The sequence below is a fragment of the Ramularia collo-cygni genome (genome assembly GCF_900074925.1).
Source record: "Ramularia collo-cygni strain URUG2 genome assembly, contig: RCC_scaffold29, whole genome shotgun sequence".
Classification (NCBI taxonomy): Eukaryota; Fungi; Ascomycota; class Dothideomycetes; order Mycosphaerellales; family Mycosphaerellaceae; genus Ramularia; species Ramularia collo-cygni.
In genome coordinates, this window is record NW_019716283.1 from 64,924 (window position 1) to 90,528 (window position 25,605).

General features: G+C 50.9%; 6 protein-coding genes; 2 read left to right on the forward strand and 4 right to left on the reverse strand.

Moving 5' to 3' along the window:
* Positions 1–26: 26 nt before the first annotated feature.
* RCC_11304 (related to aromatic-L-amino-acid decarboxylase) lies at positions 27–1,688 on the forward strand (the record flags this gene model as incomplete). The annotated part of the gene is made up of 1 exon (XM_023776526.1): positions 27–1,688. The coding sequence occupies one exon, from the start codon at positions 27–29 to the stop codon at positions 1,686–1,688; it is 1,662 nt and encodes a 553-aa protein (XP_023632294.1).
* An 83-nt stretch (positions 1,689–1,771) lies between these two features.
* RCC_11305 (related to 20beta-hydroxysteroid dehydrogenase) lies at positions 1,772–2,812 on the reverse strand (the record flags this gene model as incomplete). XM_023776527.1 has 3 exons in its annotated part: positions 1,772–1,949; positions 2,046–2,092; positions 2,165–2,812. The coding sequence occupies 3 exons, from the start codon at positions 2,810–2,812 to the stop codon at positions 1,772–1,774; spliced, it is 873 nt and encodes a 290-aa protein (XP_023632295.1).
* A 264-nt stretch (positions 2,813–3,076) lies between these two features.
* RCC_11306 (probable alanyl-tRNA synthetase) lies at positions 3,077–3,883 on the forward strand (the record flags this gene model as incomplete). Its single annotated transcript, XM_023776528.1, has 1 exon — positions 3,077–3,883. The coding sequence occupies one exon, from the start codon at positions 3,077–3,079 to the stop codon at positions 3,881–3,883; it is 807 nt and encodes a 268-aa protein (XP_023632296.1).
* Positions 3,884–4,151: 268 nt separating this feature from the next.
* RCC_11307 (uncharacterized protein) lies at positions 4,152–6,770 on the reverse strand (the record flags this gene model as incomplete). Its single annotated transcript, XM_023776529.1, has 1 exon — positions 4,152–6,770. The coding sequence occupies one exon, from the start codon at positions 6,768–6,770 to the stop codon at positions 4,152–4,154; it is 2,619 nt and encodes an 872-aa protein (XP_023632297.1).
* Positions 6,771–11,132: 4,362 nt separating this feature from the next.
* RCC_11313 (uncharacterized protein) lies at positions 11,133–12,796 on the reverse strand (the record flags this gene model as incomplete). Of its 7 annotated transcripts, none has more annotated exons than XM_023776531.1 (4): positions 11,133–11,855; positions 12,050–12,115; positions 12,321–12,598; positions 12,658–12,796. In XM_023776531.1, 4 exons carry the CDS (start codon positions 12,794–12,796, stop codon positions 11,133–11,135), a joined length of 1,206 nt encoding a protein of 401 aa, XP_023632299.1. The 7 variants fall into 7 exon arrangements, with proteins under 7 accessions (XP_023632299.1, XP_023632298.1, XP_023632302.1 ...); XM_023776530.1 differs by having other exon boundaries at positions 11,957–12,115; XM_023776534.1 differs by lacking the exons at positions 12,321–12,598; positions 12,658–12,796 and adding exons at positions 11,957–11,971; positions 12,229–12,231.
* A 5,929-nt stretch (positions 12,797–18,725) lies between these two features.
* On the reverse strand, positions 18,726–23,389 carry RCC_11316 (related to multidrug resistance protein; the record flags this gene model as incomplete). XM_023776537.1 has 16 exons in its annotated part: positions 18,726–19,339; positions 19,390–19,435; positions 19,489–19,790; positions 19,848–20,168; positions 20,216–20,350; positions 20,403–20,698; positions 20,749–21,290; positions 21,347–21,380; positions 21,431–21,549; positions 21,608–22,034; positions 22,084–22,147; positions 22,198–22,228; positions 22,282–22,676; positions 22,746–22,857; positions 22,907–23,056; positions 23,117–23,389. 16 exons carry the CDS (start codon positions 23,387–23,389, stop codon positions 18,726–18,728), a joined length of 3,861 nt encoding a protein of 1,286 aa, XP_023632305.1.
* Between the last annotated feature and the right edge of the window lie 2,216 nt (positions 23,390–25,605).

Genomic DNA, 25,605 nt, shown 5'->3' on the forward strand with positions numbered 1-25,605 from the left:
GAAAAGGGACCTCCACGACTCCGACAATGGTAAATGTAAACGGGACAAATGGCGAAAGCTATGGCGACTCCGGGCYTGACCATCGTACGGTGCCACCAATGGGTATGACGGGAGAGCAATTCAAGACCGCTGCGGCTTCAGTCACGAGTGAAATTGAGCAGTATTACTCGGAACTGTCTTCACGACCCGTTTTGCCCTCAATTTCGCCAGGATATCTGCAAAAACTTCTCCCAGCATCACCACCGGAAACTGGCCAGTCATGGCAGGATATTGAGAAGGATATCGAGCGAACAATCATGCCCGGAATGACCAACTGGCAGAGTCCCAAGTTCATGGCCTTCTTCCCTGCGAGTAGTACATATCCTGGGATGCTAGGCGAGATGTGGAGCGCAGCATTGACCGCACCTGCTTTCAATTGGATCTGCTCTCCAGTTGTGACCGAGCTGGAAACCATTGTTCTGGACTGGATGGCTCAGGCACTTGACCTACCGAGCGCTTTCCACTCGAAAGAAGCTGGTGGTGGTGTCATTCAAGGTTCTGCCTCAGAAGCCATTGTCACCGTCATGGTGGCTGCTCGTGAACGTTACATACGCCGACAAGTGGAACGTGAAGGATTAAAAGATGTAGAGGAGATTGAAGACAGATCATGCGAGATACGTTCCAAGCTTGTAGCTTTGGCATCAGATCAGGCACATTCATCCTCCCAGAAAGCAGCAACGATTGCAGGAACTCGATTTCGAAGCATTGCCACACACCATGCTGATGCGTATGCCATGAAAGGACAGAACATACGCCAAAAGATTGAAGAGCTGCTAGCAAAGGGTCTACATCCATACTATTTGACAGTGTCGATCGGGACCACCGCTACTTGCGCAGTGGACGACTTTGCATCCATTGCCGATGTTGCGCGAGACTATCCTGATATTTGGATCCACTGCGATGCCGCGTATGCTGGCGCGGCGCTTGTTCTTCCAGAATACCAGCACCTCTCGCACCAAATGAAACTTGTGGACTCATTCGACTTCAACATGCACAAGTGGCTGTTGACAAATTTCGATGCTTCCTGTCTGTATGTGCAGAACCGACGAGACCTCACCGATGCCCTGAGCATTACACCATCATATCTTAAGAACCAATTCACCGAAACCGGTCTTGTTACGGACTATCGGGACTGGCAAATACCGCTTGGAAGAAGATTCCGTTCATTGAAGATCTGGTTCGTGGTGAGGACCTGGGGTATCAAAGGCCTGCAAGAACATATAAGACATCACATCGCTCTGGGAAACCTCTTCGCCGATCTTGTGAGAGGCAGGAGCGATCTGTTCAGTATACTATCACCTCCGGACTTCGCCCTCACGGTTCTGACGATCAATACTCGCAATTCGCAAAATCCGCAATTGGGCGCTAAGGACAGTGCCGACGAAGAGAAGATAGAAGACCCCGGCAAGCTTCCTTCCCAGTCCAACACCAGTGATGCGACGYTAAAGGCCAGGAATGAGATCACTATGGAGGTTTTCGCCCTGATAGATGAGCGGAAAGAGTTCTTCCTCACCTCTACCGTTGTCAACGGCGTCAGTGCAATTCGCGTTGTGGCTGCGAATCCACTTGCCGAGGAGAAGTATGTTAGGAAAGTGTTTGAAGATCTGGTGGCGACGACTGAGGAGGTCATATCGAAGCGCCTGCTGTAGAACAGCAATTGACTGCTAGGCGGTGTCCATGCATATAGAGAATACATGAGGCCACCAGAAAATACAGTTGCAAAGTTTAAGCTCTAGCACGAGCTACCCGCCTGCTTCCCGCCAAGCTTCATCTGGTTCATAGTCTCCGTTGCCTCCTCCTTGAACTCATCCAGCCATCGACTTTGTGGCTTTCTGTCGTAAACAACGTCACCCATGGTCCAGGTCATTCTCTTGCGATCCGTTTCCTCGTCCACATCATTATCAGGACATCTGAACGGATTAGCACGAGTTCAAATCCTTTAAACTGAGATTGGGGCGTGGTTCGAGAAGAGCCATGTGCCTCCAACATCTCGTGTGGCAACTTACATGATATAAAAGGATCCATCCATCTTCTTGTACAGGTAGTCAGCGACCTACGGGCATTCGGTATTAGTACGGAGCATAAAAAGATTTGCATCCCCTGTGCGTCGAAGTATTCCTCTCACCTGCTCAGGGGCCCAGGCACCCGCGGGCTTCTCCTTCGTGGCGCCGCCTCCGGTCAGTCCCGTGAATGTCCATCCTGGGACAAGCAGATGCACCGAAGTGCTGGGACTTGACTTGGTCAGATCAAAGGATAGGTGCTCCGTAAGAGTCTTGACCGCAGATTTGGACGCATTGTAAGCAGGGTTACCGGGTGGGTTCGTGATTCCCTGTTTGGATCCCGTGACGACGATCGCCTTCCTGTCCGCGGTGTTGTTCTCGAAGTGAGAGACAAACGTGTTGAGACCGTTYACGACGCCAAACAGATTGACCTCAAATATCTTCTGGAAGTAGGCACTGTCGTCCCATTTACCGTTCAAACCAATTCCTGCATTCAAATGCAAGAAGTCGAGCTTCTTGCCGCTATTCTCGACGCTCGTTTTGAGGCTTGCCCAGTCGGACAGGGAGCCGACATCCATCGTGTGGAATTCCACGCTTCCCTTGGTTGAGATTGCTGATTTGGCGGAAGCAAGCGCTGAACTGTTGTTGTCGACAAGAATGAGGTCCATAGAGTGCGCAGCACAAAGCTTCGCAACGGAGAGGCCAACTCCCGATGCCGCTCCTGTAATCAAAGCGGTCGCGCCGGACCTGAAGACTGCAGTGGGAGAAGCCATTGTAAGTTGCTGAACAGCCTTGTTGCAATTGCAGAGAAAAGGTCGTGAAAGGGAATGGGAACCAAAAGTAGCCGTTTTGCCTGGAGCTCATATGACGTTAGTTGCCCGGCGATTGGCCGTGCAGCATCTTATCTCCGCCAGTGTCTACTTTATCTCAGATCTCAAACGCACGCCCTATCATCAACAATGGCGTGGGATTGAGACTCCACACATATTTTGGCTTTCCGGGGCCTGTCAATGGGTTATGCTCGCAGCAATATCAACATGCAACGTACTTCTCTGATATACCAGCGCAATGGCAAGCTTTCCACTTTCCAAGCTGCGGTCACAGCTGTCAAGGTCTTTTCTTCTCTTGAGCCCGCCGACAAGGCTCTTTCCAAACAAAGTCAAGAAGACGATCACGTTGTCATCACAGACGAAACCATTTTTCACCCTCAAGGAGGTGGGCAGCCCTCTGACGAAGGTGTAATGGAAGGAGAATCCGGAGACAAGTTCGATGTACACCTCGTACGAATGGCAGCCACCGAACCCAATCTAGTATTCCATTTCGGCCGGTTCCAAACCCCATCCTCAATATTCCATCCAGGCCAGAAAATCACACAGAATATTGACGCGGAGAAAAGACTGCTGTACTCGCGCTATCACTCTGCCGGCCACGTTCTCGGAGCGGCAGTGAGACATACTTTGGAGCATAGCGTCCCAGGCTTCGATGAAATCAAAGCATCACATTTCCCGGACTCGGCATCGTGTGAATTCACGGGCTTGATAGAAGGAAAGTGGAAGGACGATATCCAGAAGCTGGTGGATACGTACATCGAAAAGGACATGCCAATTGAGATCGATTGGTGGGATGAAGCTGACTTCAAGGCGAACCACTTGGAGCGATTGACGCCTGACCGCAAGGCCATGGGAATGGACGATAGTGAGAAGTTTCGGGTGGTGAAAATTGTAGGAGCGGAAACGTATCCGTGTGGAGGGACTCATGTTGATAGCACAAAGCTATGTGGAACGACGCAAGTGAAGAAAATTAGTCGTTCAAAAGGAACCAGTCGTGTCAGCTATCTGCTATAATCCATGCGGGGAATACTGACCTGCTGCTAGGGAGGGATCTAAATCATGTTGGGTGTTCATACTGATCATATCTAGAGTCATGGTGACTCGTACCACGCACTCGTTCGCTGTCGTAGTATTACAATTTTAGATGTACAGGAAAAAGAGTACCGCTTTTCATCAGATCGTAAAGAGCATTCTTCGTGCCCTATTGCGTCGTTTCTCATCGTGAAGGATAGCTGCCACCGCTGTAGCTGAACAGCGAATGAACAGATCTAGTGCGAATGGTCTATCGCCAAGGTCGCCGTGCTGTACTCACAACCTCTCTAATGCTGCCTCTACGCCGGGTCTCCGGTGCAACACCTGCTTCGGGGGCTGCCTTTTTAAGGCTGTTGCTGCGCTTGAAGATGTTTCGCTTTTCCCTTTCAGCAGCCGTGATACCAGAAGCCGATGGTGGTCGAGCGTTGCCCGGCTCCGTGAAAGTGCGCGCTTGTAGTGAAGGTCGTTCGAGATCCCGGCTGCTTGGCACTCGATGATCTGATGGACCAGTGGCCGTGGTTCGCGTCGTTCGATCGGTGTTGCTGGTCATTGGTCGCCGCAATTCAATTGGAATGTTGTCGGCGTAGACAGATGCCGGTGATTGAGTCAATGTGGGTAATGGCGATTTCTCCCGGCCCTCGCGATCGCTTCCTTGGCTGTTGCTCAAGCGCCGGAAGAGATTCTGAGTCTTCTGTCCAAACGTTCTCGCAGGAGATGCTGCAGTGCGTGATGGAGATGGCGAGGCCAGGCTCTGGGTGAGAACTTGTCGCGCATGTACAACGTCGGGGGAGATAGCTCCAAGTTGCTGCTCGCTAGGGTGGATGGTACGGTTGCCGGAGGAACCTGAGCGTGTCGAGCGTGGAGTCGCAATGCTCTCTGCCGACGCCTTTCCTCCCCCGCTGACCATACGGCCGAGTGTCCCGAGAAGAGTCGGACTTGTCTCTACCCTAACCATCCGTGGCTTGGTGAGACTGCTGTAGATTTGATCGCTAGACCGCCGCCTTCGCGGTGATGGAATATTAACCTTTGCGGCCTGTGGCGGAGACATGTTGTTGAGATTAAACATATCAGGTGGCTGTGGATGTTTGAAGAATCGGCTGGGAGTGCCCATTTTGATACTTTTCCCGTCCGGGAAGCCATCGTATTCAATGCCAAAGTCGCACGCGCTTGCGGAAAGGCGATCTGCTTCACCAAAATCTTCGTCTTCAGAGCTCTCATCAACGCCAATACCATGCGCGGCGATCGAGTGACGGTGCCCCACGTTACTGTTATAAGCACTACTCAACTCGACCGAAGACCTCATCTGTTTTGGAGCAGTCCGGATGCCAGGCTCGAGAGCATCGAAACCTCTCACGACAGCTGGAGTAATGTCTAGTAAGCTTCGTTCACCGATGATGCTAGACCTCGACGCACGGAGCATACGCGTGCTGACGCTATCAGGGGTGGGAGGCAGAAGCGGCGACCCTGGAGTGGGACCAATAAGACTCATCGGTCGTGGGCGCGATGACTCAAGCTTTCGTCTTTGTGCCCCCGAAGGCTCATGTAGATCGAGACGATGTGGCTGTCTGAGGAACTCCGGCGAGCAAACTGCAACTTCAGACAAAGCATTGTTGAGTGAGTGGTAGTGGCTCTGCAGAGCAGCATGGCGTGGCATAGGCGGCGGTGGCATATCTTCATCCATCTTCAGCTGAAGTGGGGATGAGATGTGATTCGATTTCGACGGGGTAGTTTCCGCAGCATCTCGCTCTGAGATCCACTGGCTGACTCGCTTGATGCTATCTTGTCGTGGCTGCGAACGCGTACGGATTGATGGTGAAGCAGTATCGTCGTCAATCGCATCTTCCCAAGCAAAACGATCCGGACTGAGCTGTTGCTTGGGACTGTAGATGGACGGGAAGCTGCTTTCGCTCAGCACACTCAGCCGTGGAGAGTTGAGAGCATCGTCGAGATCCTCGTCAAGCTTGTTCTCCTGCCTCGAAAGCAGCGATTGGAAACTCTTCACCGAGTGGAGCTGCTTTGCGTTCTCCATGTACACGCTGCGTAGAGCGTGTGTGCTAGGCTTCTGCTCGCTCAGGATATTCGGCTCTCTCCTCGCCCGTGCAGGTGTTTGATCGTTGAGAAGACCTTGAAGCTTCTTGGAGGCRGCAGAAGCTGGCAGCGATGGTTGGCGTACATTGATGGTGGGAGACTTTGGCCGGGTGTCGGCACCAGGACGAGAAGAAGGAGAGTCGTGCTCTGGCATTTCCGTTCCGGCATACCCAGAATCTGCATGAGCAGTTGATGGCCTGGTGTTGCTGTTGCGCTCGACCAACTCGTTGTTCTGCTCCTCAAGATCACATATTATGTCCATGGCCTCTTCCACAGCCTTGTCACGTTTCTCCAACTCATTCACCAGCTGTGAATTGATGCGCAGGAGCTCGGCATGCTCAGTCTCGAGCCTCTCCGCACGATCAATCAATTCGCGCATACTGTCCAGCTGCTCCTGCATCTTCTGTGCATGATCCCGGCGGTGATCGATCTCTAGCTTTAGTGCGAAATTCTGCTTGTTCAATCGATCTAGCTCCCCATCCATGTCGCGAATGCCCATCATGCGCCGTCTGTTGCTGCTGCCGTGCCCGGAGTCGGAACCCTTTGCACTCATGGCGGCTAATGGCGAGCTGTCGTACAGACGAGTGTGGTGAATGTCGTCGGCTTCGGCGAGGAATATATCATCGTCGCGGCCTCGTCGCGGTCCAAAGTCAGACTGTCTCACACGCTTGGGTCGCGTGTTCCTCGCGCGACGCTCCTGCAACCGCTCTTGTAGGTATTGCGAAGCGGGTAAGACATCTGGCGGTCCGCCGTGATTCGCTTCAGAACCAAGGGAAGACATGTTTCGTGACAGTCACATGCCAGATAGGCGCAATGTAGCAAAAGGCGGTCAAGACATTCCCAGTGTGGTGGAGGAGCGAAGAAGAAGAAGTGGTGGATGGCAGCGTTGGCGGTGATGGTGCCAGGATCCGGATATGTGACGATTGGTGTGACCGTGTGGTGGGTCTGTGATTCGCAGGGGTTGCCTTGTGGTGGCCCGCGTTTGGATTGGATGGTTTCCCCAGATTTTCGAGATTTGGTGTTGGTGATTGGCGCGCATGTGTAGCTGACGGTGTCAAATGCCCGATCCTGTGAGAGAGGCAGCCACGAAATAGTGACTTGGGCAAATGTCGACGGGGCGTGTTTGCTGTGGACAAGGACGGTAAGGAGGAGACGGTCTGCGAATGGGTCGAAAGGATGCGCTCGGACAGGACAACAGTCCTTTGCCCTGTCAACAAAAAATGCCGAAGCGGGAGCGCTAGGGAGAATTCTGGTGGCTCGGGATTTACCCAGCTCAGGAGACATCCCCCATTGGTCAATCAACCTAACTCCGCGCTGATCCTCGCGGTCTTTGCTCGTGCTTTCCCACGATCCACGATTCCTCGCTGTTAAGGCAAGTGTGGCAAGACCAGGTATCGCAACCAACAGCTTTCTTTCCTCCACTTCCCACCCCCAAAACCTGGTGCAGAGCTTTTTCCATTGCGAGCAGGCGCCCGCGGTCGCGTCTTGGGCAGCAATAACAAGCAAGGAAGCGAGCACACACTCGAGTGGATCCTAGCTTGCATTGATCAAAGAACTGTCTTGTTCCTGCAGCCTTCGCCGAACTTTGAAAGAGTGCTGGCCGCCAATTTGTTCGCCGACGACTTTTTCCCCTGAGGCGGGCATCGCGCTTCTGCACTCTAGAAGACTAAAAGCTTCCCTCGTCCCCAGCGAGCAACACGGCGACAGGTGCGTCGTGCAGGTCCTCGGCAAGCCACCGTTGCGGTAATGCTTCCAACCTCAACGTCGATACAGCTCTGCTACGCCATGACCGACACTTTCCAACGGTGGGATCGGTAGCATGGGTACAAAGGTGCTTGGGTGCATTTGCCATTTATTATATCTAGGCGGAGAGGGAGGCAGGAGAGTGCGCATGAGGTCTGCCTTGCACGAGCTTACAATTGCCATGAATCAGGCCCATGGTACACCCTAGCTTGGCCATCTGCCGAGCCGCGAACTCGGTGCGACTTCTGCACCGACTTCGAACCAAGTGGAGTTTACGATCGCTGCCTTTCGACTGATAATGCTGGAAGGAAAACGGAGCGATCGATTCCTAACAGCCAGTGTTCCAACGTGCGAGCATCGCCCCGGGAACCTTTCCACAAATCGTGTGCGACCATGCTGCGAGCTGTAGCGGCGCGTTCGGCGTCCGACTCAGTCTACTTTCTTTTCATGACAGGGCTGGTGGTATGATGTGTCTCCTTCTACAAAAAAAGCGTGAAAGGGCGCCTAACGCCCGGTAAAATTGAGGAACATTCTATCCGGTGAACTCTCCGCAAGGCCGCAAATTTTGAGCTTGTAGCTACAGTACCTGTTCGCGAGTGTTGTCGTTACTTCACTTCGTGGAGAGCCGGTAGCCTTCACTCTCACCGACCCTTGGCTGGAAGGACGCCACCTCTATGCCCCCGAGGAGCTGGTGAGATATCTACTGTCATGTAAGCGATATCCAAGCCTTTTTCAAAAAGAGAAGAAAACTCAATCTGCCATTTCGGTCGCTTGTGAAGTGCCATTGACAATAACCCTGATCTTCAAGCGATATTATATGCCCGAGAGGCTGGTTCGTTGTGGCGAAGGGATCACGAAGAGCTCACCGTTCTCGCGGCGTCGCTGTTCATTTGTCTCGCCATCGCTCTCGCAGTTGTCGGTATCCTGGAGTGCCCTCCTATGAAATGACAGTCGTCGTTTCGAGTGACATTCACGACATGAGAGGCTTAAATCCAGGGCAGTGAATGAAGAGCTCATGAAAGGTTTTCGATAGGTACCGCTCTTTCTCCTTTCTGGCCTGTTCCATTTTGCTACAATCAACTCACAGGACAAGTCCTCATCTGCCTACATGTGTTCCAGGCACAACTTCAGAACCACCTCAAGCAGCCTTGAATACGTCCATCCCTCTCGAACAGCCGCGCGCGGCAAATCCGAGGATCCTGGCTGGATACCCGCAATAGAATTGACCTAGTTCCCCCATTCATCAGCTGCAGTTTATACATGAGAGTCACATTTCCTTACTTCGAGTACTTGAGTTGACCTCCCGATAGACCTCACATCGATACGCGACACTTCTCAACACCTCAGCGCTCGGTGGGCATCTAAAGCGACGCGGCCAGCTTCTGCGGCTTCACCATCTTTCTCCGGGTCGACATTGACACCATCGCAATGCTCCCAGAAAAATCTCATCTTCAGGTCGTGGGTCAGAAAGTTTGGGACCTCTAGGGCAGGTCCTTTCGCCAACCACACATACTCGCTGACGGCCAGCTCGCATGCCTCCATGTCGGTACCAATGATTGAGATTGTGTACTCTCGACCATCGGCAAAGCTCTACACAACAAGGTCCTGACTTTGGGACCAGCCTCTCAGTTCTTGGATCATTGCGCACAGCTCGTCGACGCTCATCACTTTGTTGCGTGAACTAATGCCTTTGGAGGAACCTCCCACGCCAATATGATGAACAGTGGACCTGGTGGACTTGCTTCAAGGGTATGGCGTTTGAACATGGATGACAGGACGCTCCTCTCTGGTGTCTTAAAAACAGACTAGCAGATATCTTAGTGGTGGAATGACCAGACAGGAGGGGTATCGCCAGCTTGTCTCGAGGGACGTCACACACGCGATGCGTATTTCAATCCATGCAAAGCTGGCTTTTGCCTTGGCCTTTGCTTGCATTCAAGAGACTCGCTGAAACCATACGAGACAAGCTGGGTCAATGCCTTGCCTTCTGCTCTTCAATCTGACGCACGACTGACTGGCCAGCGTCCACTAAAGGTGCAGTCGGAATCTTGTTGTATTGCAGTATCATCTATCCAGGAATAAGGACTCAGCTTGGGCTACTCAGCGCACTAGGTATCATACCTTGGTCTTTGCTTTGTCTACACAGTCTCCGATGGTAGAGGCATCGGCGAAGGTGGATGGAACGTCATTCCAATGCGCAAAGGCCGCATCTGTGAAGCTCGCATCTTGTGGGTGCTTATGCCGGAACTCCCTTGGGAAATCCTATACTGTGAAAGTAAATGCAAAGAGCAAAACGCACTTTCCTTCTCGAGACTTCAAGGCAGCGGGGAGCTGCGTTCGGAGATGGTGTCTCCCATCGATTCCGCATCGAATCAGCTCTGGAAGGCTTGACTTGTGTGCATGCGTGTGTAAGTTCATGTAAATGGAGCTTTTCCTGCAATTGCGATTGCCTAAAATGGATCGATTTCCCCGGAACCAAACTTCATCAGACTCCACCTACATGTAGCTAGTAGGTAATTTTTCACTCGAACCGTGTCTTGAAAAGACGCCATTGCAGCGCATGTTTGAGTGAAACGGCTGACGTTCGCTCCAATGACCAACGACGACCGGCAACACATGATTTGTCGAACTGTGACCGTCGTTGGGTTGGTACTGGAGTGACAACTCGAACCCAGCATAGCATGGCGATAGACTTGTAAATGTGACCTAGTTGACTTTGTGGTCGAATAGCCCACCCAAACAAAACCTCTGAGTGATAGGTCGAGAGTGATAATCTTGCTGCAGAGAGCACCTTCGTTCTCGATACCTTCTGTCTGCAGCTGCTTGAAGCAAGATCAAATGCACAAGTACCTTGGTAAGCTTTGTCATCGAGGAATACAGAAGAGTACCCAAGCTCACCATCTGCTCTCCCAATGGATCAGAGACTTCCGAGCATATAAAGCCGAGAAGAGTGGTCGACCTAGACCAGTGCTCCGCGATAAGGCGCCGGTCGTTTTCGAGACAGAATGTTCCCTCAATCCCCCCGCTACACGTGAACCACATCCTTGGAACGCCGCTTTCACTGGAGATGAAATCAACGGAGCAAAGAATCATGTCCATTTCAATACAAACATAATTACGTAGCGTGCCAGCTTGAAATTTCCCCCTCCTCTAGTTTGTCATGGTGTCCAGTCGTGGTGTCCAAGCGTAGACTTTCCCAAAAGTGACACGCGACCTCTCTGCCGGCCCCCAAAAAAGTTTATGTGCGGTGAAGAAATGTTTGGAGCTTTGTGCACTGATCCAAGACCAGAGTTGGTGTGTGCAGCGTCCAGATATCCCAAAATAAAAACGCCATTCGCTAAATGCATGTGCGTGCGTGAGTTCGTCAAAGCGAATATATATGACAGGTGACATTAAGACACTATGCGCGATAGTTGCTCTTACGAGATTCGAAACTGGGTCTCGGGTCCGGGTTCGCGATGCCCAGTGGTCGACTGTAGTCCTGAGTATCTTGCATCGAAATGCGGCTTCCGTTTGCTTCGCTGTTGGAAAACAGGACCGAAGGGTTGAGCCGCTGATCGTAAACCATGGGCTTGCTTGGCCTCCTGCTGCTGGAACTTTCCCCATGGCTGCTCCCGAGGGGGCTGGTAGGACTGACGCCTTCAGCGCCCGGTCCAAACAGCATGGRGTGGCGCACGCTGTTGCCGCCATTGGCCATGTAGGCATCATCTTGATCTCTCTCTCCCATGCTCGGTTGAGCGCCCCTTGAGAGCAAGCCGGCCTTGCTAAGCACGCTCACGTTCCTGGTCATATTCTTCTTGGAGCTTGATGTTGCAGCAGCACCATCGGCTCCTTCGCTGTTTTTCCGTCGCCAGAGGAGGAATGCAGCGACCGCTAAGATGGCCAAGCCTGCAACGACACCAATCACGATTCCTGCAACAGCGCCTCCAGACAGACCGTCTTGTCTAGAGATCTCGACCTTGTCTCTATTGGCGTTGCCCACGACTACTGTGGGTGTCGAAGTAACAGTCTGGGTCACCACCTGGCCAGCGATGGTAGTTTTGATCGTGCTCGTCACTGGTGTCGCCGATGGTGTTGACTGCTGCTGGCTGGACGTGCTTGGCTTCGGGGAAGGACGGGGAGTCTACCAAAAATTGATGGTCAGCGAGTGTGGGGAAGAGTGGGTGTGGTGACATGGTTAGTTTAGGGGATGATGAAGTGCGTGATGAGAAGTGCGACGCATACAGGCTTTTCGCTGGTCTGGATGGTTTGTATAGCCGTGGTTTGAATGGTCAGGCTGATACTCTGGGTCACTGTTTGGACCACAGTGCTACTCACAGTACTTGGGTCTGGCTCCTGGCTGGTGGGCGATGGAGTTGGCGACGGAGACGGAGAGTATGAGGACTGCATATAGCCGTCAACTTTGTTCAAGCAGGACCACAAACCGGCCGCAATGCCTGTAAATGTGCAAGAGCACGGTAGAAGAAGAGAATAAGGTGGGAATAAGGTGGGAATACCATCAAGTTAGAAGGCACTGGACATGTCACGTAAGGGTGCCTCGATGATGGTCGAGTCCGCCCAGAAGGTCACGCGAGGATGGAGGACATACCTGCTGTTGTTGCCGAGAAGAAGAGCTGCTCACGACAACAGCTCCAGCGGTGCCGGACGGAGCGATGTCCAGTTGAATGTATCCATAGAGGCCCGATCCTGCGTCTCCGCAGCTTTCTGATGGAAACCCAGGGCAATTTTGACTGCAACTGCTCACGTCGTCTTGTGTAGCAGGGATGTAATTGGAGCACCAGCATTGCTGGTACTGGACAATTGCGAAGGCGTATTCGCTGCGACATTGGTCTGAGCAGGCTCCATTCGACTGGTAGATGTCGGTGACTGGCAAGTGTGTTAGCTGGGAGGCATCTCTACGCGCGTATTTTGGCGTTCCGACGCACCTGCACTAAAGTCCGACCCGGTGTTTTCACTCGAGCAGTATGATTGCGTAATGGCAGAGGTGAAAGGCGCTGAGCTCAAGAGAGCCAGGCCTAGGCATAATCGTCGGAAGGGAAGCATGTTGTGTAGTCTCGCGCTCATTTCTGAGGGAGTTGGGTCAACGACTGGGCACGGAACGTCGTCGTCACACGCGTATTCGTGGATTAAAGCGCAGTGGAGAGGCGTATGATCTGGCAGAAACTCATGCGAGGCGGCCTATCGGTGCTACTTGGAGGGGAGGCGCGTGGGCGAATCGAGGAGCGATCAGGCCAGGAGTCGGAGTCGGGTTGGCTGGTGGTCACCGCGATGCAGATGGCCAGGGAGGGCGATGTCGCTACTGCGTGAGGAACGTAACGAGTCTGTATGAGAGATGCGCGCTCTTGACCAGCAAGTTGGGGTGTTGTGGACGCTTCCAACGGAGACGTCACGACGGGGGGGATGGAATGGCAGAACCCGCGTCGGGAAGATGCACGGAACCAGCGAGAGGCGCACTGCACGAGTCCAGCGCCGGGGAGAGTGACCGACCGAAGGTGGTGGTCGTGGAGGAAGAGGAGATGGTGTTGAGGTGTTGGCGGTGGTGCAAAAGGCAGAGTGAATTGGTGAGCTGAGCGTTGACCAGAGCGGCCGTACCTATCGTCCGTCTCAAGGAGAGAATGTGCAGACCCACAGCAAAGGGAGACCAGCAAGGTTTATTTGGTGCTGTCAGCCGCTTTTGAAAGCTTAACCGGTGGATTCCTGCAAGCTCAATGGATGACAATCTTTTTTGCGCACCTCCAAACCTCGAACCGAACAAACCACTCGCTACCTCAACCAAGATGCGTTTGTCTCACAATATGGTCTCACAGAGGGGCGAAGAACGGCAACGCCTTGCTTTTTGCGCTGTGAGACCCGATAAGCCGTGGCGCCGGATGCAGCACCGTCGGCCAGCCAAAACCTCAATCAATGAATTGAACGACACCCCCACTGTTCCGAGGGCTTTCACGATGACGCTTGCACTAGTCTCGTAAAGCCGGGGTGACCAGATCGCGCTCCTGTGCACGCACAGCTTCGTACATAACACTGGGCATCGGGCACTGGGCACTGGGCACTGGGCAGAGAGAAATCCCCCGCCCAGCCAAGCCCAAGGCCTCTCATCCGACACTCTGTGCAGCAAACACCAGCAGCAGTCCGCGTCTGAGGCGCCAGTAGGCCCAGCGGGGCAGTCTCGAGCACCATGCCCCGTCCTCCTCGGCCATTGTATCACCTTCCAGCCAACCTGCTCCAAAAGCATGCCGGAGGAGCTCGTTCAGGCTAATGTCGCAAGCCTGCCCTAACTTGCCCGTGCAAGCCGCGTCCAAGCAAGTTATTAATTGAAACAAAGGCCGGCGTTGATGGTTACCCGGCACCTGTTCTACGAACTAGAAATGCTTGCCGGTAGTCCGTCGCATCCTACATACTCAATCTCCCCTTCAATTTCACGCTCTGGAATGCTGAGAGGCAATGGCGACACTCTCGCAACGGCATCTTTCCCTGCGTCTGCCCCAATACCATACAACAATAGCTCCAAGCTACTGCACACCTGCAGTCGAGATAGACGCGAAAGCTTCCCCTACACCCTCTCCGCATAGCTCTCTGCATGGCAGCTGTGGCGAATTGTATATAGCCATTTGCCTTTGGCATCATCAATGATGGAAAAGCACATCATGAAGTCCCATGATTTCATCAGCTATTGTTGGTGAAGCCGCCGGGGTCTGCCTGCAAACTTCCACGTTCACGACTTGCAACCCCAGTCAATACAGCGATCGGATTTGCGCCCCGAGATTGTTAGTTTCAAAACAACCCCTGCAAACAGCTCTGAAGCTGAAAGTACATCCTGTCAAAAATGGTTCGAGCCGACGGTACCTTTTTTCCTCGCAGGCATTGGCCCTTGAGATACCGACCGCAAAGCCTCTCGCAATTTATACGACGTAATATTGGCGTCCGGATTCATGTACGCGTGGCCATATAAAATTGAGCTCTCCGCCGTTTGAACACGATCTAGCACAGTAGGGTAGATCTATGTCTGCGGGAGTAGCACGGTCCGAGTGTGCTCGCGTGATTGTTCCAACTTGGTTGGCGTTGTCCTTGATAGGCGAGGGCCTTCGGACCTTTGGACTACGGATTCGACTCCGAGGCACGGAAATGGTATGGCGCGAGGTATCGACTTGAACCTATTTTCACGTCCAACGCAGATGTCCTGGTGGTGTAGATCCCGGATGCTCACAAGGTAGGCGCGACCTGACGCATTCTAGCCGTTACCTACGGCGACAATGTCACTGCAAGTCAGAGGAGCCAATAAAGCCGACTGGCTTGTTCCGACGGGAAGCAAAGGTACAGTACTACGGACTACGTAGAAGACAACTGTAATGTAGCTTCGAGGCGAAGCATTGTTGTCACTTACGGTGTCAACTCAGTGGAGCAGTTATGACATTTACACAGATTGAGGCCCTCATTGTAGTATACGGAAGCTACAAGACTTGGGGCAACGAACTGTGAGCCTGGGGTCCTCTCCCACCCTCCCCTCCACTCCCAACCTTGTCTTATCCCATTGTAACACGTAACTCTCGAATGTTGGGGCCTTACGGTTCGTTCGAGCCCTTGGTGATGTTGCGTTTCTGTAGGCTAGCCGAAATGCACGGCAGGAGCCAGTCTTGGCGACGCTTTGCGAGAGAAGCTTGTTGGCCACGACAATGCGTGCGGGAGCTTCTGAGCGAGATGTGCTTAAGCCAAGTGTGCGACTAGTTGCTGCGACGGCGGCGGCGAGCTCGTCCACGCTCCGGCTGAGAACTGCGGAGGCTGCATGAATGTCAAATGCAATGTCAATGCAGATGCTCGTTGCCGATGCCGAATATGCAAAAGGCAAGTGCTTTTGGTCATGTTGTGAAAAGAACGGCTGGGCGGACCTTGTCGATTCGAGCACTTAACAAGGACGTTTGGTGCGAATTGTCAGATTGAAGGCTGGCGAGATGTACCAGACCAGTGTGCGACTCTCATGGCCAAAACGGCAAGGCTCGTTGTGGTAAACGCGATTGTCGGTCGGAGATTGTGAAGGTAAGGCATATCGGCGTGAAGGGGGGTCTTAGCTTGCAGTGACGCTCACGGGCTCGAAGTTGGCGGAGATGGCAGTCAATGAGCTGTCTCGGCGGGCTTGTCTTTGTTCAAAGCTGATCGGATGGGATATGTTGATGGCCGTTTTGTTCTCTCTGAAACGACGTTTACGGAAACAGCAACGGTATTCAATGCCGCTGAAGTATTGGACGACTTGGATGAGCAGTCGTGTACGTGTCGAGATGCCTTTCCTGAAGATGCGAAAGTCCCAGTGGAAGTTCAACTCTTGTGCGAAGTCCCAGGGCCGTGGCAATGGTGGTCGCTGAGCATGTTGCGTACGATGGCAGGGGTCATACTTCGAAGAGGTCCTTCCAACGTCAGGATCTCGTATTAAAGGCATCGGTGTGCGSTTGAGGCTGATGAATCGTAGAGGCGGAAATGCTGCCAGCGAAGCAATGTAGCAGGCTGGGATTGGGCAGACAAACGCGTGTTGTCGGGATGCGGCTCGAGTGCGCTTCTCGCCCTGAATTGGTGATGCAGTAGATCTGGTGGACGCGCGGAGCATTATGGGGCACAATTCTGGACGACGTGGAAGTGCCATGGCTGTAATGCAGTCGAGGCAGTGCGGTCGAGCAGACAAGTGGCGGGTTGGCGCATGTTGAAAGTCCAGAAGTTTGAAGGTATGAGCAGTCACCCACGCGAGTGAAGTGGATGTGCCAAAGGTAGAGTAGAGCAGAAATGTTGGACAGGTTGAGTCAGCCTTTGGCTTGAAGCAAGCATGCTGAAGATGTCGGATGGGCAGCCACTTTGAAGGAGACATGTCTGGCTAAGCAGCGGAAGGGGCGCTTTCGCCACGAGTAGGGATCGACTCGAGCAAATCGTCTTCGGCGACGTAGCGGCAGAAGCGTGATTGCTGTGGATTGGACATGCTTCGGACCGAGGGTTTGTCGACTGAGTTGCTGTAATTGGATCGATAGCGTCGCAATGGATCTGATAGACTGCGAAGTCTCCGACAGTCCGTGCGCGCATCATGAATGAACCGTCCCGCGATGTGCGATTGGGTTGGCCTTGCGAGTATCGTGAAAGCAAGGCATTGGCTGCGAACTGACCTCGAATCGTGGGACCATTATGTATGCCTTTGATTGACAGCTGATAGCGGAAGACTGGAGAGCACAGGGCTTGACCTGTGATGCTTCGCAGAAGGCTTGCTTGTCGCTGTTGGTATTTTATTTGATGAAGTCGTGCACTGCGCATCWGGTGGAGCGCTTGGGACTGGTGAGCTTGCAAGGCCGAGCCCGCGATGCTTCGCAGTGAGTCTGGATTGTTGATGTGGTCATTGGCGAAGGGACAGGCGGTCAGGCTCTGTCATGATGGCATTGAAGGTGGATTGGTATGGACGCGCCGGAGTCTGAGCTCGCGACACTTCACAATTGAATCTTTCTTGTCGGTGGTGTTGATTCGAAATCGAAGCGGAGATTTCTGCACCGCGTATCTAGTGGCATTGTGGTAGGATCCGGCTTGCATGACGCGGGTGGGATCCTGCGGTCGACGCTGGCGATGGCGGAATGTGGTACTCTGGTCTGAATGCAGCGAAGGAAGTATCGCGCGCGGAGTATTGAAGYCTTACATGTCAAGATCTTGTGGAGAAGTGAAGCATTGGAGTCGGTCTCGCAGTGCTCGGCATCAGGTTGATTGGATTTGATGTGTAACCGGGTTGTAGGTCCCTCAGTTGAGAGCGGACGCTTGATGGCATTTGTTTAGACTTCGGTCTGAACGCAGCGGAGGCGGTCTTGCTGTGCATCAGTGAAGTCTGCTTGTCGAGGTGCAGTGGTGGTTGGCTTGTGCAGCAATCCCTGCTTGTCGATGCTCGCGGTGGCGGAAATTGTCGTCAATGCTTCTCAGTCAAGAGCGGAATTGAGTGGGGTTTGGGTAGAACTCGGTCTGATTGAAGCGGAGGCGGCCTCGAGCTGCATCGCAGTGAAGTCTGTTTGTCGATATTTTTTGTGAAGTTTTGGGTGTTTGAGAAAATGAAGCTGCAGTCGACCTACATTTCATCACCAGCGATGATTCTGTGTGGCGTGCATCACTCCATTGCCATTAGATATGTTATGGAAGAAGCGCCAGCGCAGTGAGGAGAGAGGGGGGGGGGTTGGTTTTTGGTTTAGCCTGGTGCGAAAGCAGGTGCAGAGAGAAGAGTTGCCAAAGCTCGAAGCTGAGGTGAGGCAGCCGAATTTAGAGTTCGACAGCGTGCCGAATACTGCGCAGCATCAGTATCAAAGATACAGCGAGCGCTTCGATTGCCATCACTGGCATGCGAATTGTCATGAGCATAAGAAATCCTACGTTTGGTTGGGGATATGCAGCGAGGCTTACGACTGCCCCCCCTCAGACACTTTACCCTGCAATCGCTTCGCAGAGGAGCGAGCTGTACGTTCCATCGCTGCTCGGCTCAGATCACCGCCCACGCTGGCTAATGCCCACCCTCAACCTACTCAAGCAGCCCTCAATTGAATACGCCAGTGGAATTGTGAGCAAATCAGCACAATGAAATGGCATGCTTACTAGTAGAGATCCATGACCTAGCAAGGTTAACGTCTCTGGCCATGGGGACTTCGATCAGTGGACAGAAGTCCTCTAAAACGGTCCAAAGATGAAAGCCCGGAGACGGTTGATGTGCTCCCTCTGGCAGTCGTTTCGATGACCTACAATTGCCTGTTCCCCGAGGAAAGAGATGTACCAAACTGCTACGGCTGTATTTACAGCATTCGACGTGGACGGCCTCTGTCGCTCGAGAAACCTGACAGTGTCGAACTTCAGGAACTGGAATGTGGGAGAACAGCAATGACTTTAGTTCCGTGGAATGTCATGAGATGCCCGACTGCCTTTCTACAATTGTTCATTGAGCTGCGTACTGTCGAATTGAACACCGTGTGAGTGGAGTTCCCCTTCCCGAAAACGAGCAAGATCATGCCTGATCCAGACTCTGCGCTAAACACATGGCATAATAACGCCCTCTCAGCGCCTGCAATTCTTCGTGCGTACCAGACTCCACAATCTTGCCTTCTGCAACGACAAAGATCACACTCGCATGGCGAATGGTACTAAGCCGATGTGCCACCGCGATGGTAGTTCGGCTGGAGGCTGCCGCGTCGAGCGCCTTTTGAACGATTCGCTCGCTTTGTGTGTCCAGTGCACTTGTTGCCTCGTCTAACAGAAGCAGATTCGGCTTACGAATGAGAGCTCTGGCTACTGCCAATCGTTGCTTCTGGCCGCCACTGAAAGCCGAGCCCTTGGAACCGCACTCTGTATCTAGTCCCTCGGGAAGTGAAGTAACGAAATCGAATGCGTTGGCTTGCCGACATGCATCCAGTACTTCTTCGTCTGTAGGCTCGTGTTGAAGGCCAAGACAGATATTCATCCGGACTGATCCTTTGTATAGAGGAGGTTCTTGTTGTACCATTGAGATGTGTCTGCGGTACAGTCGGGGTGACATGTTGGCAATGTTCTCCTCATCAAGCATGATGCAGCCGGAGATCGGGTCGTAGAAGCGTTCAAGCAGTGCCACGAGCGTGCTCTTGCCTGGAGTACTGTCAGACCATTTGCAACGATGGGGTTGGAATTGAGCTTACCACAGCCTGAAGGACCGACAAAGGCAYAATAAGTTCCCGGCTCAATCTGTGACAATCACCATCAGTGAGTGTTTTACCTCAAATCTAACCTCAACTAACCTTGATGCTGATGCCTCGTAAAACTCGCGAAGCGTTCCGCTGGAGATACCTGAAATGAACATCCGCCAGTTCGAGCGGACAGTCGTCGTCAGGAGGACCCTTTCGCATGTTCTCTGTGGTTTCTGCGATCTTAGGCTGTACCGTTCTGAGCCAGAGGATGTAGTTGGCAGCTCCGGCGGCCTTTGTTATCGATGTCGAGTACCCGAAGAATTGACCTGCTGCTTGGAAGCCGAARACGACTGCGATGAACACCACGAAGAATTGAGTCGTTGAGTACTCGCCGCTTGCCAAGAGTCTTGATCCTGGAAGAGGCCATCAACATGTATTTCTCCAACCAACAGAAGTGGAAAGTAACTTACCATACCAGAACCCCAGCGCAAGCACCAGGAAGTCGACAGATTGCGACAAGGCATAGGGTACCATGGTGAAGAGGAAGCCTCGTGTTGCTGAACGCACGATGAGGTCCATCGATTTGGAGTACTCCTCCAATATCTCTGACTCCAGAGTGAGTGAAGCGACAGTTCGAATGGACGTCACAGCCTCAGTGGCAAGACTTGCGCTCTCTGCAAAACGCTCTCCGGCCTGAGCCTCCAGCTTCTGATCCATTCGAATCCTGACATATCCAGATCCAATCAGAAATGGTCCACCACCGAACACCACGACAAGGCCGAGTTTCCATCCTGCAAGAATGTTAATTCTGCATCGACCCCAAAGTATGAAGACTTACCAAATGCAATGCCGACGATGGAGGAAGCACAAATGTTGACCAGCACAATGAAAATGAGTAGAATGTTGGCGGAGATGAGCTCCTGGAGAGAGCTCGGGACAGAAGAGAGCTTAGAAGTGATGTTTCCGGAAGAATCTGCTCGCAGTCAGTACAAGATACGTCAAGGGAGGGTGGTCACCAGGCTCACTTTCAGGACGATCAAAAAAGTCTTGATCGAATGATAGGAATCGTTCAACCAATTCTTTCCGATAGCGATGCGTCACAGTCTGTCCGATCACATTGCAAGTCCAACCAATAAAAGCATATGCCGTGAAGCTCGTGATAGCAAGGACGAAGAACATGAGCGCAAAGAAGTTGACTCGATCCTGCGCTTGCTGTCGATCTTCGATGGTGAAAACATTGATGAGATGGGAAAACAAGATCGCCTGTGCAGGATAGTATCCTCCAGCGACCAGGCATGCGATGATAGATATGAGATAACACCTTGAAAAAGAGTCAGTAGTTGGAGTAGTCTTTCGCATAGCCTTACATACCACCATAGTTCGCGATAGTTCTCCATGAACAGCAAATAGCAACATCGAACTAAGCCGTAGTTAAGCGTCCCTGCAGTGAGCTTCTCAACGGCAGCCACAGGGTCTGCTTCGGTCTTCGTCCTTTCTAGTGACGTTGTGGGCTCCAGGTTGGGAGTCTCATCATCGTCCTCCACGGCAGGATCCGGGTCGCCTGACTTTGAGCCAAGATCCTGACTTTGGACCATGGCGGCGTACAGACCGCCTCTCTCAATCAGCTCTTCATGAGTTCCCTGCTCGACCACCTTTCCCTCGGCCATAACGGCGATGTTTTCTGCTGCCTTGACGGTAGCTAACTTGTGGGCGATTATAAGAGTAGTCTTGTCTGCCGAGACGCGATCCAAGGCATCTTGAACAGCCCTCTCTGCTGTGGGGTCAAGTGCTGATGTCGCTTCGTCGAGAAGTAGAACTTTCGGGTTGGAGATGATGGACCGCGCAATGGCAACCCGTTGCCGTTGGCCACCACTCAACATCGATGCTCTCTCTCCAACTTGGGTATCGTATGCCTACAGATAGTGGTTCAGCTGCCAAAAGATCTCCGTTCTCATGAGAGTCGACTTACCTCTGGTAGGTTCATGATGAAGTCATGTGCGTTGCTACTTTCGTTAGCATGCATTCGTTACCTTACTCATCGTATGTCGTATACCTCTGTTTGCAGGCTTCCTCCACCAGTTGCCTCTGTTTCTCAATGGGCGCCTGTTTTTGGTCTCCTACAAGCCCTTTTGCAACATTCTCATAAATCGTACCCCGGTAGAGGACAGGTTCCTTTAATACTTGTCAGCTTATCGGTCTACTAGTGCCAAGTCAACTTCTATGGTCATACCTGCTGCACTAGCCTGACTGTGCTGCGCAGCCACTTGACGTTGTAATCCTCAATGGGGCAATCATCTAGGGTGATGTCCCCTCCGCTAGGCTGATACCATCTCTCCAACAATCCGATCAACGTGGACTTTCCGCAGCCTGAGGGTCCAACCAGCGCCGTGGTCTTCCCTGCTGGCAGAGAGATGTCAAGTCCTCTGAGGACTGGAGCAGACGGCCTGGAAGGATAAGCGAAAGTGAGATTGCGGATCTCAATTTGTCCAGCGACAGAAGCCGGTTGTTTCCCATCAGCTGATAGAGGATCAAGAAGGCTTTGTTTGTCGATGGAGGCCAAAAGCTCCGATGCAGCCGATGACGCGTTGGTGATGGCCAGTTGCTGAGGTGCTATCTGGGAGATTGACGTGGTCGCGATGGAGACAGATAGAACAACGCTGAGGATAACATCAGCCATAACTCCCGGGTGCAACATCCGACACTTACGTGAAAACGGTACCAACTTTGAGGATTTCGTCGCTTGCAAACATGCGATAGCCTTGCCAAAAGGCTTGGAGGTGTTAGCAAAGTGTCCAAGGCGAAGCCACTGTTTCAACGAACCAAGAGCAGTCGTGGACAAAACARGGAAGTTCTAAGCCAATAGTCAGCACTCGGTTCCAAAAATGGTTCTCCATACGCTCTCACTTCAACTCCAAACAACACAACATAGATAGGAGACTTTTTGTTGCCCTCTGTATGAGCTTGCGCGAGGAAGGCGTCGTAACTCTGCAGAATCTTCCCCTCCCCACCAAAGGCCTTGACAGTTCTGATTGAACTTAGGGCGTCTTGGGCCAGCACTGCCGCCGCTGAATAAATCCTAATTACTCGAGCTTCGATAACCGCATCGGCTGATACACAGAGGCCAACGACCAGGACTAATGCAGGTATGACGCTCATCGTAATCAACGCTAGTTTCCACTGGACCGCGAGAGCGACTATGAAAGCAGAGAAGAAAAGCGAGATTGCTTGCACAAGAAGAGCAAGCTTTTCGGATATGCCCTGGGTGATTCGTGATCCATTGGTGGTGACCTGCGTGGCGACTTTACAATCCTCGTGTGTGAGTTGAACGTCCAGGAGACTACTGAAATTGCCAGGATGATACCACTAACCTGAGCCATTGGCTTGATTGTCGAAATGCCAGACCTCTTGTCTCAACGTAGACTCCAGAAAAGCCAGACGAAGGGCACGTGTCGTTCGAGTGGCGGCGATGTTTATCAACACCTAACATGGTCAGCAAATACAACCTCATGATGTGAGAGGGTTGCCTTGCATTGGATGTATAGGCCAGTGCCAGTCGCCCGATGAACAGATACACAAAGTATAGAGTGAAGTGATCGACACGATCTCTGAACTCATCGGCTGAGACTCGATTTGTTGCAAAATTGTTGAAGTCTGTCGTGAATTGGCCGAAGACGAGCGTCTAAAATACATTTGGCGAAGTCAGCGAACCGAGTGACCATGATGGAGTCGATCAACAAACCATCAGAGGTAATGCCGCACCAGACGCCACAGAACAGAGCAACGCCACTGTATATAGACAGCGATCAAGTCGATCTGAAAAGGTGAAGATACGAGCATAGTCGCGAAGGCTTCCTTTGACCTCTTCGCTTTCGACGTTCTCCTTGGTTGCTGCTTTGCTGCTGTCGTCGCTCTCGGCGGATTTTGGGGTGGTGGTCGAGTCGACAACACCGGTAATGTTTGTTGTTTGACCGAGAGCCTCCAAGGCCGCCTTCTCTTGAATTTCGTCTTTCATGTTGTCTCCATCGAGGGAATTTCAAGTTGAGGTCATCAGCTGCATGTGGGTGCAGGCTGCTGTTTGTTCATATATATGACTGTCATCAGTCAAGCTGGAGGATCGGCGAAGTGTCACCCGTGTGGAGGATCGACGGTGCAACGCAACGCACTTTTTAGTTACACTACGGTGCGCTTTTAGCGACAACTCTGCAATAATCTTTTTTTAGTAGAACTAAGGTATACTACTTACGCTACCTCGGAATATAACCGTTCCGAGAGGTTAGCGGTGATTTTTAGTTATTATACGGGCGCTTCCGATATAGCCTCTTTATCTAATATATAAATATAGTCCTAATCGATAGATTAATCGTAGAAGTAAAGTTGTCTAAAGCCTATATCTATAACTATATATTAGGCACTCCCTTTATATAGTAGATAGATCGAGAAATAGATATACGCCCGTATAATACGTTTACGACTATTAAAGTAGTACTATATAGATATCTATTAAAGAAACGAACGAAACTACTAAAAATAACTCCTCTCTAAACTTACGAAGTACCTACTATCTTTATTCTTATCGCAACCTTTTAGATTAACGACGCTTCGACCGATTACGCGTATAATTTGCGGGTAGTTTACTTATATTCTTAGATAATTACGAAACCTTCGAGATCGTCCGCTTATAGCTTAAACCTCCTAAGGTAGGATATTATTACTCTACTTCCTTAGTTCCTAGCTCTCCCTTAATTTCTAGCTCTCCCTTAATTTATAATTAAGTAAGTAGCTATCTTTACGATTATATAGGCTAGAAATATATAAATATCTTACTAAACGAAGGTAGCGACTCGTCGTTACTATTATTAGTAGCGTTATACTCTATAGTAGTATTAACCTACTCTTTACTCTCCTATCGAATTTAGTATTAGACTTTATCTACTAACGTTTATATARAAAGATAATATATATACTTCTAAGGTCGGCTCTACTTTAACTACTAGCTTTAACTTTACCTTAACTTCTTACTTTATCTTCTTCTTCTTCTTCTAAGAGCCCTTACTCTTTAGAGTAGTAGTAGCCTTAGTAAGATTTGTATTAACCTTAGCCTCGTATAATAGGTTATCCGTAGGCTACGATATAGAACGTCTCTTAAAGATAAGGAACACCTTATATTACTTTCGAGATAGCTAGCCCTTTATATTAATATCGTTTAGGAAGATACGACTTAGCTTCCTATCTTTAAAGTCTGCATTTAGAGGTTAAATAGGCCTATCTCGGTTATTATACGACTATATAATATATATATAGGTGTTATCCGGATATTCTATCTCCTTAGTAATATACGGTTTATTACCGAAGCTACGAATAGCAGCTACTATATCCTTAATATTATAATCCGGTACCGCGATATCCTTAGGCGTTCCTATATCCTATTAGCGATTAATTATATAGCGGTATAGACAAATGTAATAATAGTATATAATATATATAGTATACTTAAAGAACCCTTTACCTTTCTTTAACCTACTCTACTTTAGTATCTTATCTAGATTATCTAGGGTAATATAGTATCTCGTAATAACAATCGTAATAATAAACCTAACTTATACGGTTACTATTATAGAGATAGCCTTTATAATACTATTCTTCGACCGTTAGCTAGGGGGTAGATTACCTATATAGTACTTATACTTCGGTAGATTTATTACCGCTTCCTTTTCGATCTTAATCTATCGTATATAGGTTACCTTTATACTAGTAAGCTACGCTTTATCTAGGAGGCTCCTACTAATATATCCGTTAAGAACCTCGTCGTCTAATATCTCGCTTTTATTAGAGTTAATAATAATTAGTATAGTGCTTAAGGATAGCGTATTTATCCGTAGCGGTATTAGTGTCGCCCGTATAATCGGTTTATTCGAAGGTACCGGCGGTATTAGGTTATAATCGCCGTAGAAGTAATATTTCTTATTATCTAGTATACACTTTATATAGTCGAATTAGGGCTAAGTAGGGTATATACGCTTCTATACTTTCTTTGCTTACTTCTTAAAACTTATCGGTATAAAGCGGACTCGTAGATATAGTATCGTATATATTCGTATAAAGAAAGGAATATTATCTATAGAAAGGGGGTTAAAGGAGGATTTTAGTAAAGGGGCAACCCTTTATCGCTTTATAGGTATAACTACGTAAAGACGGGGGATAGAGCGTACGCTACTTAATAAGTATTAT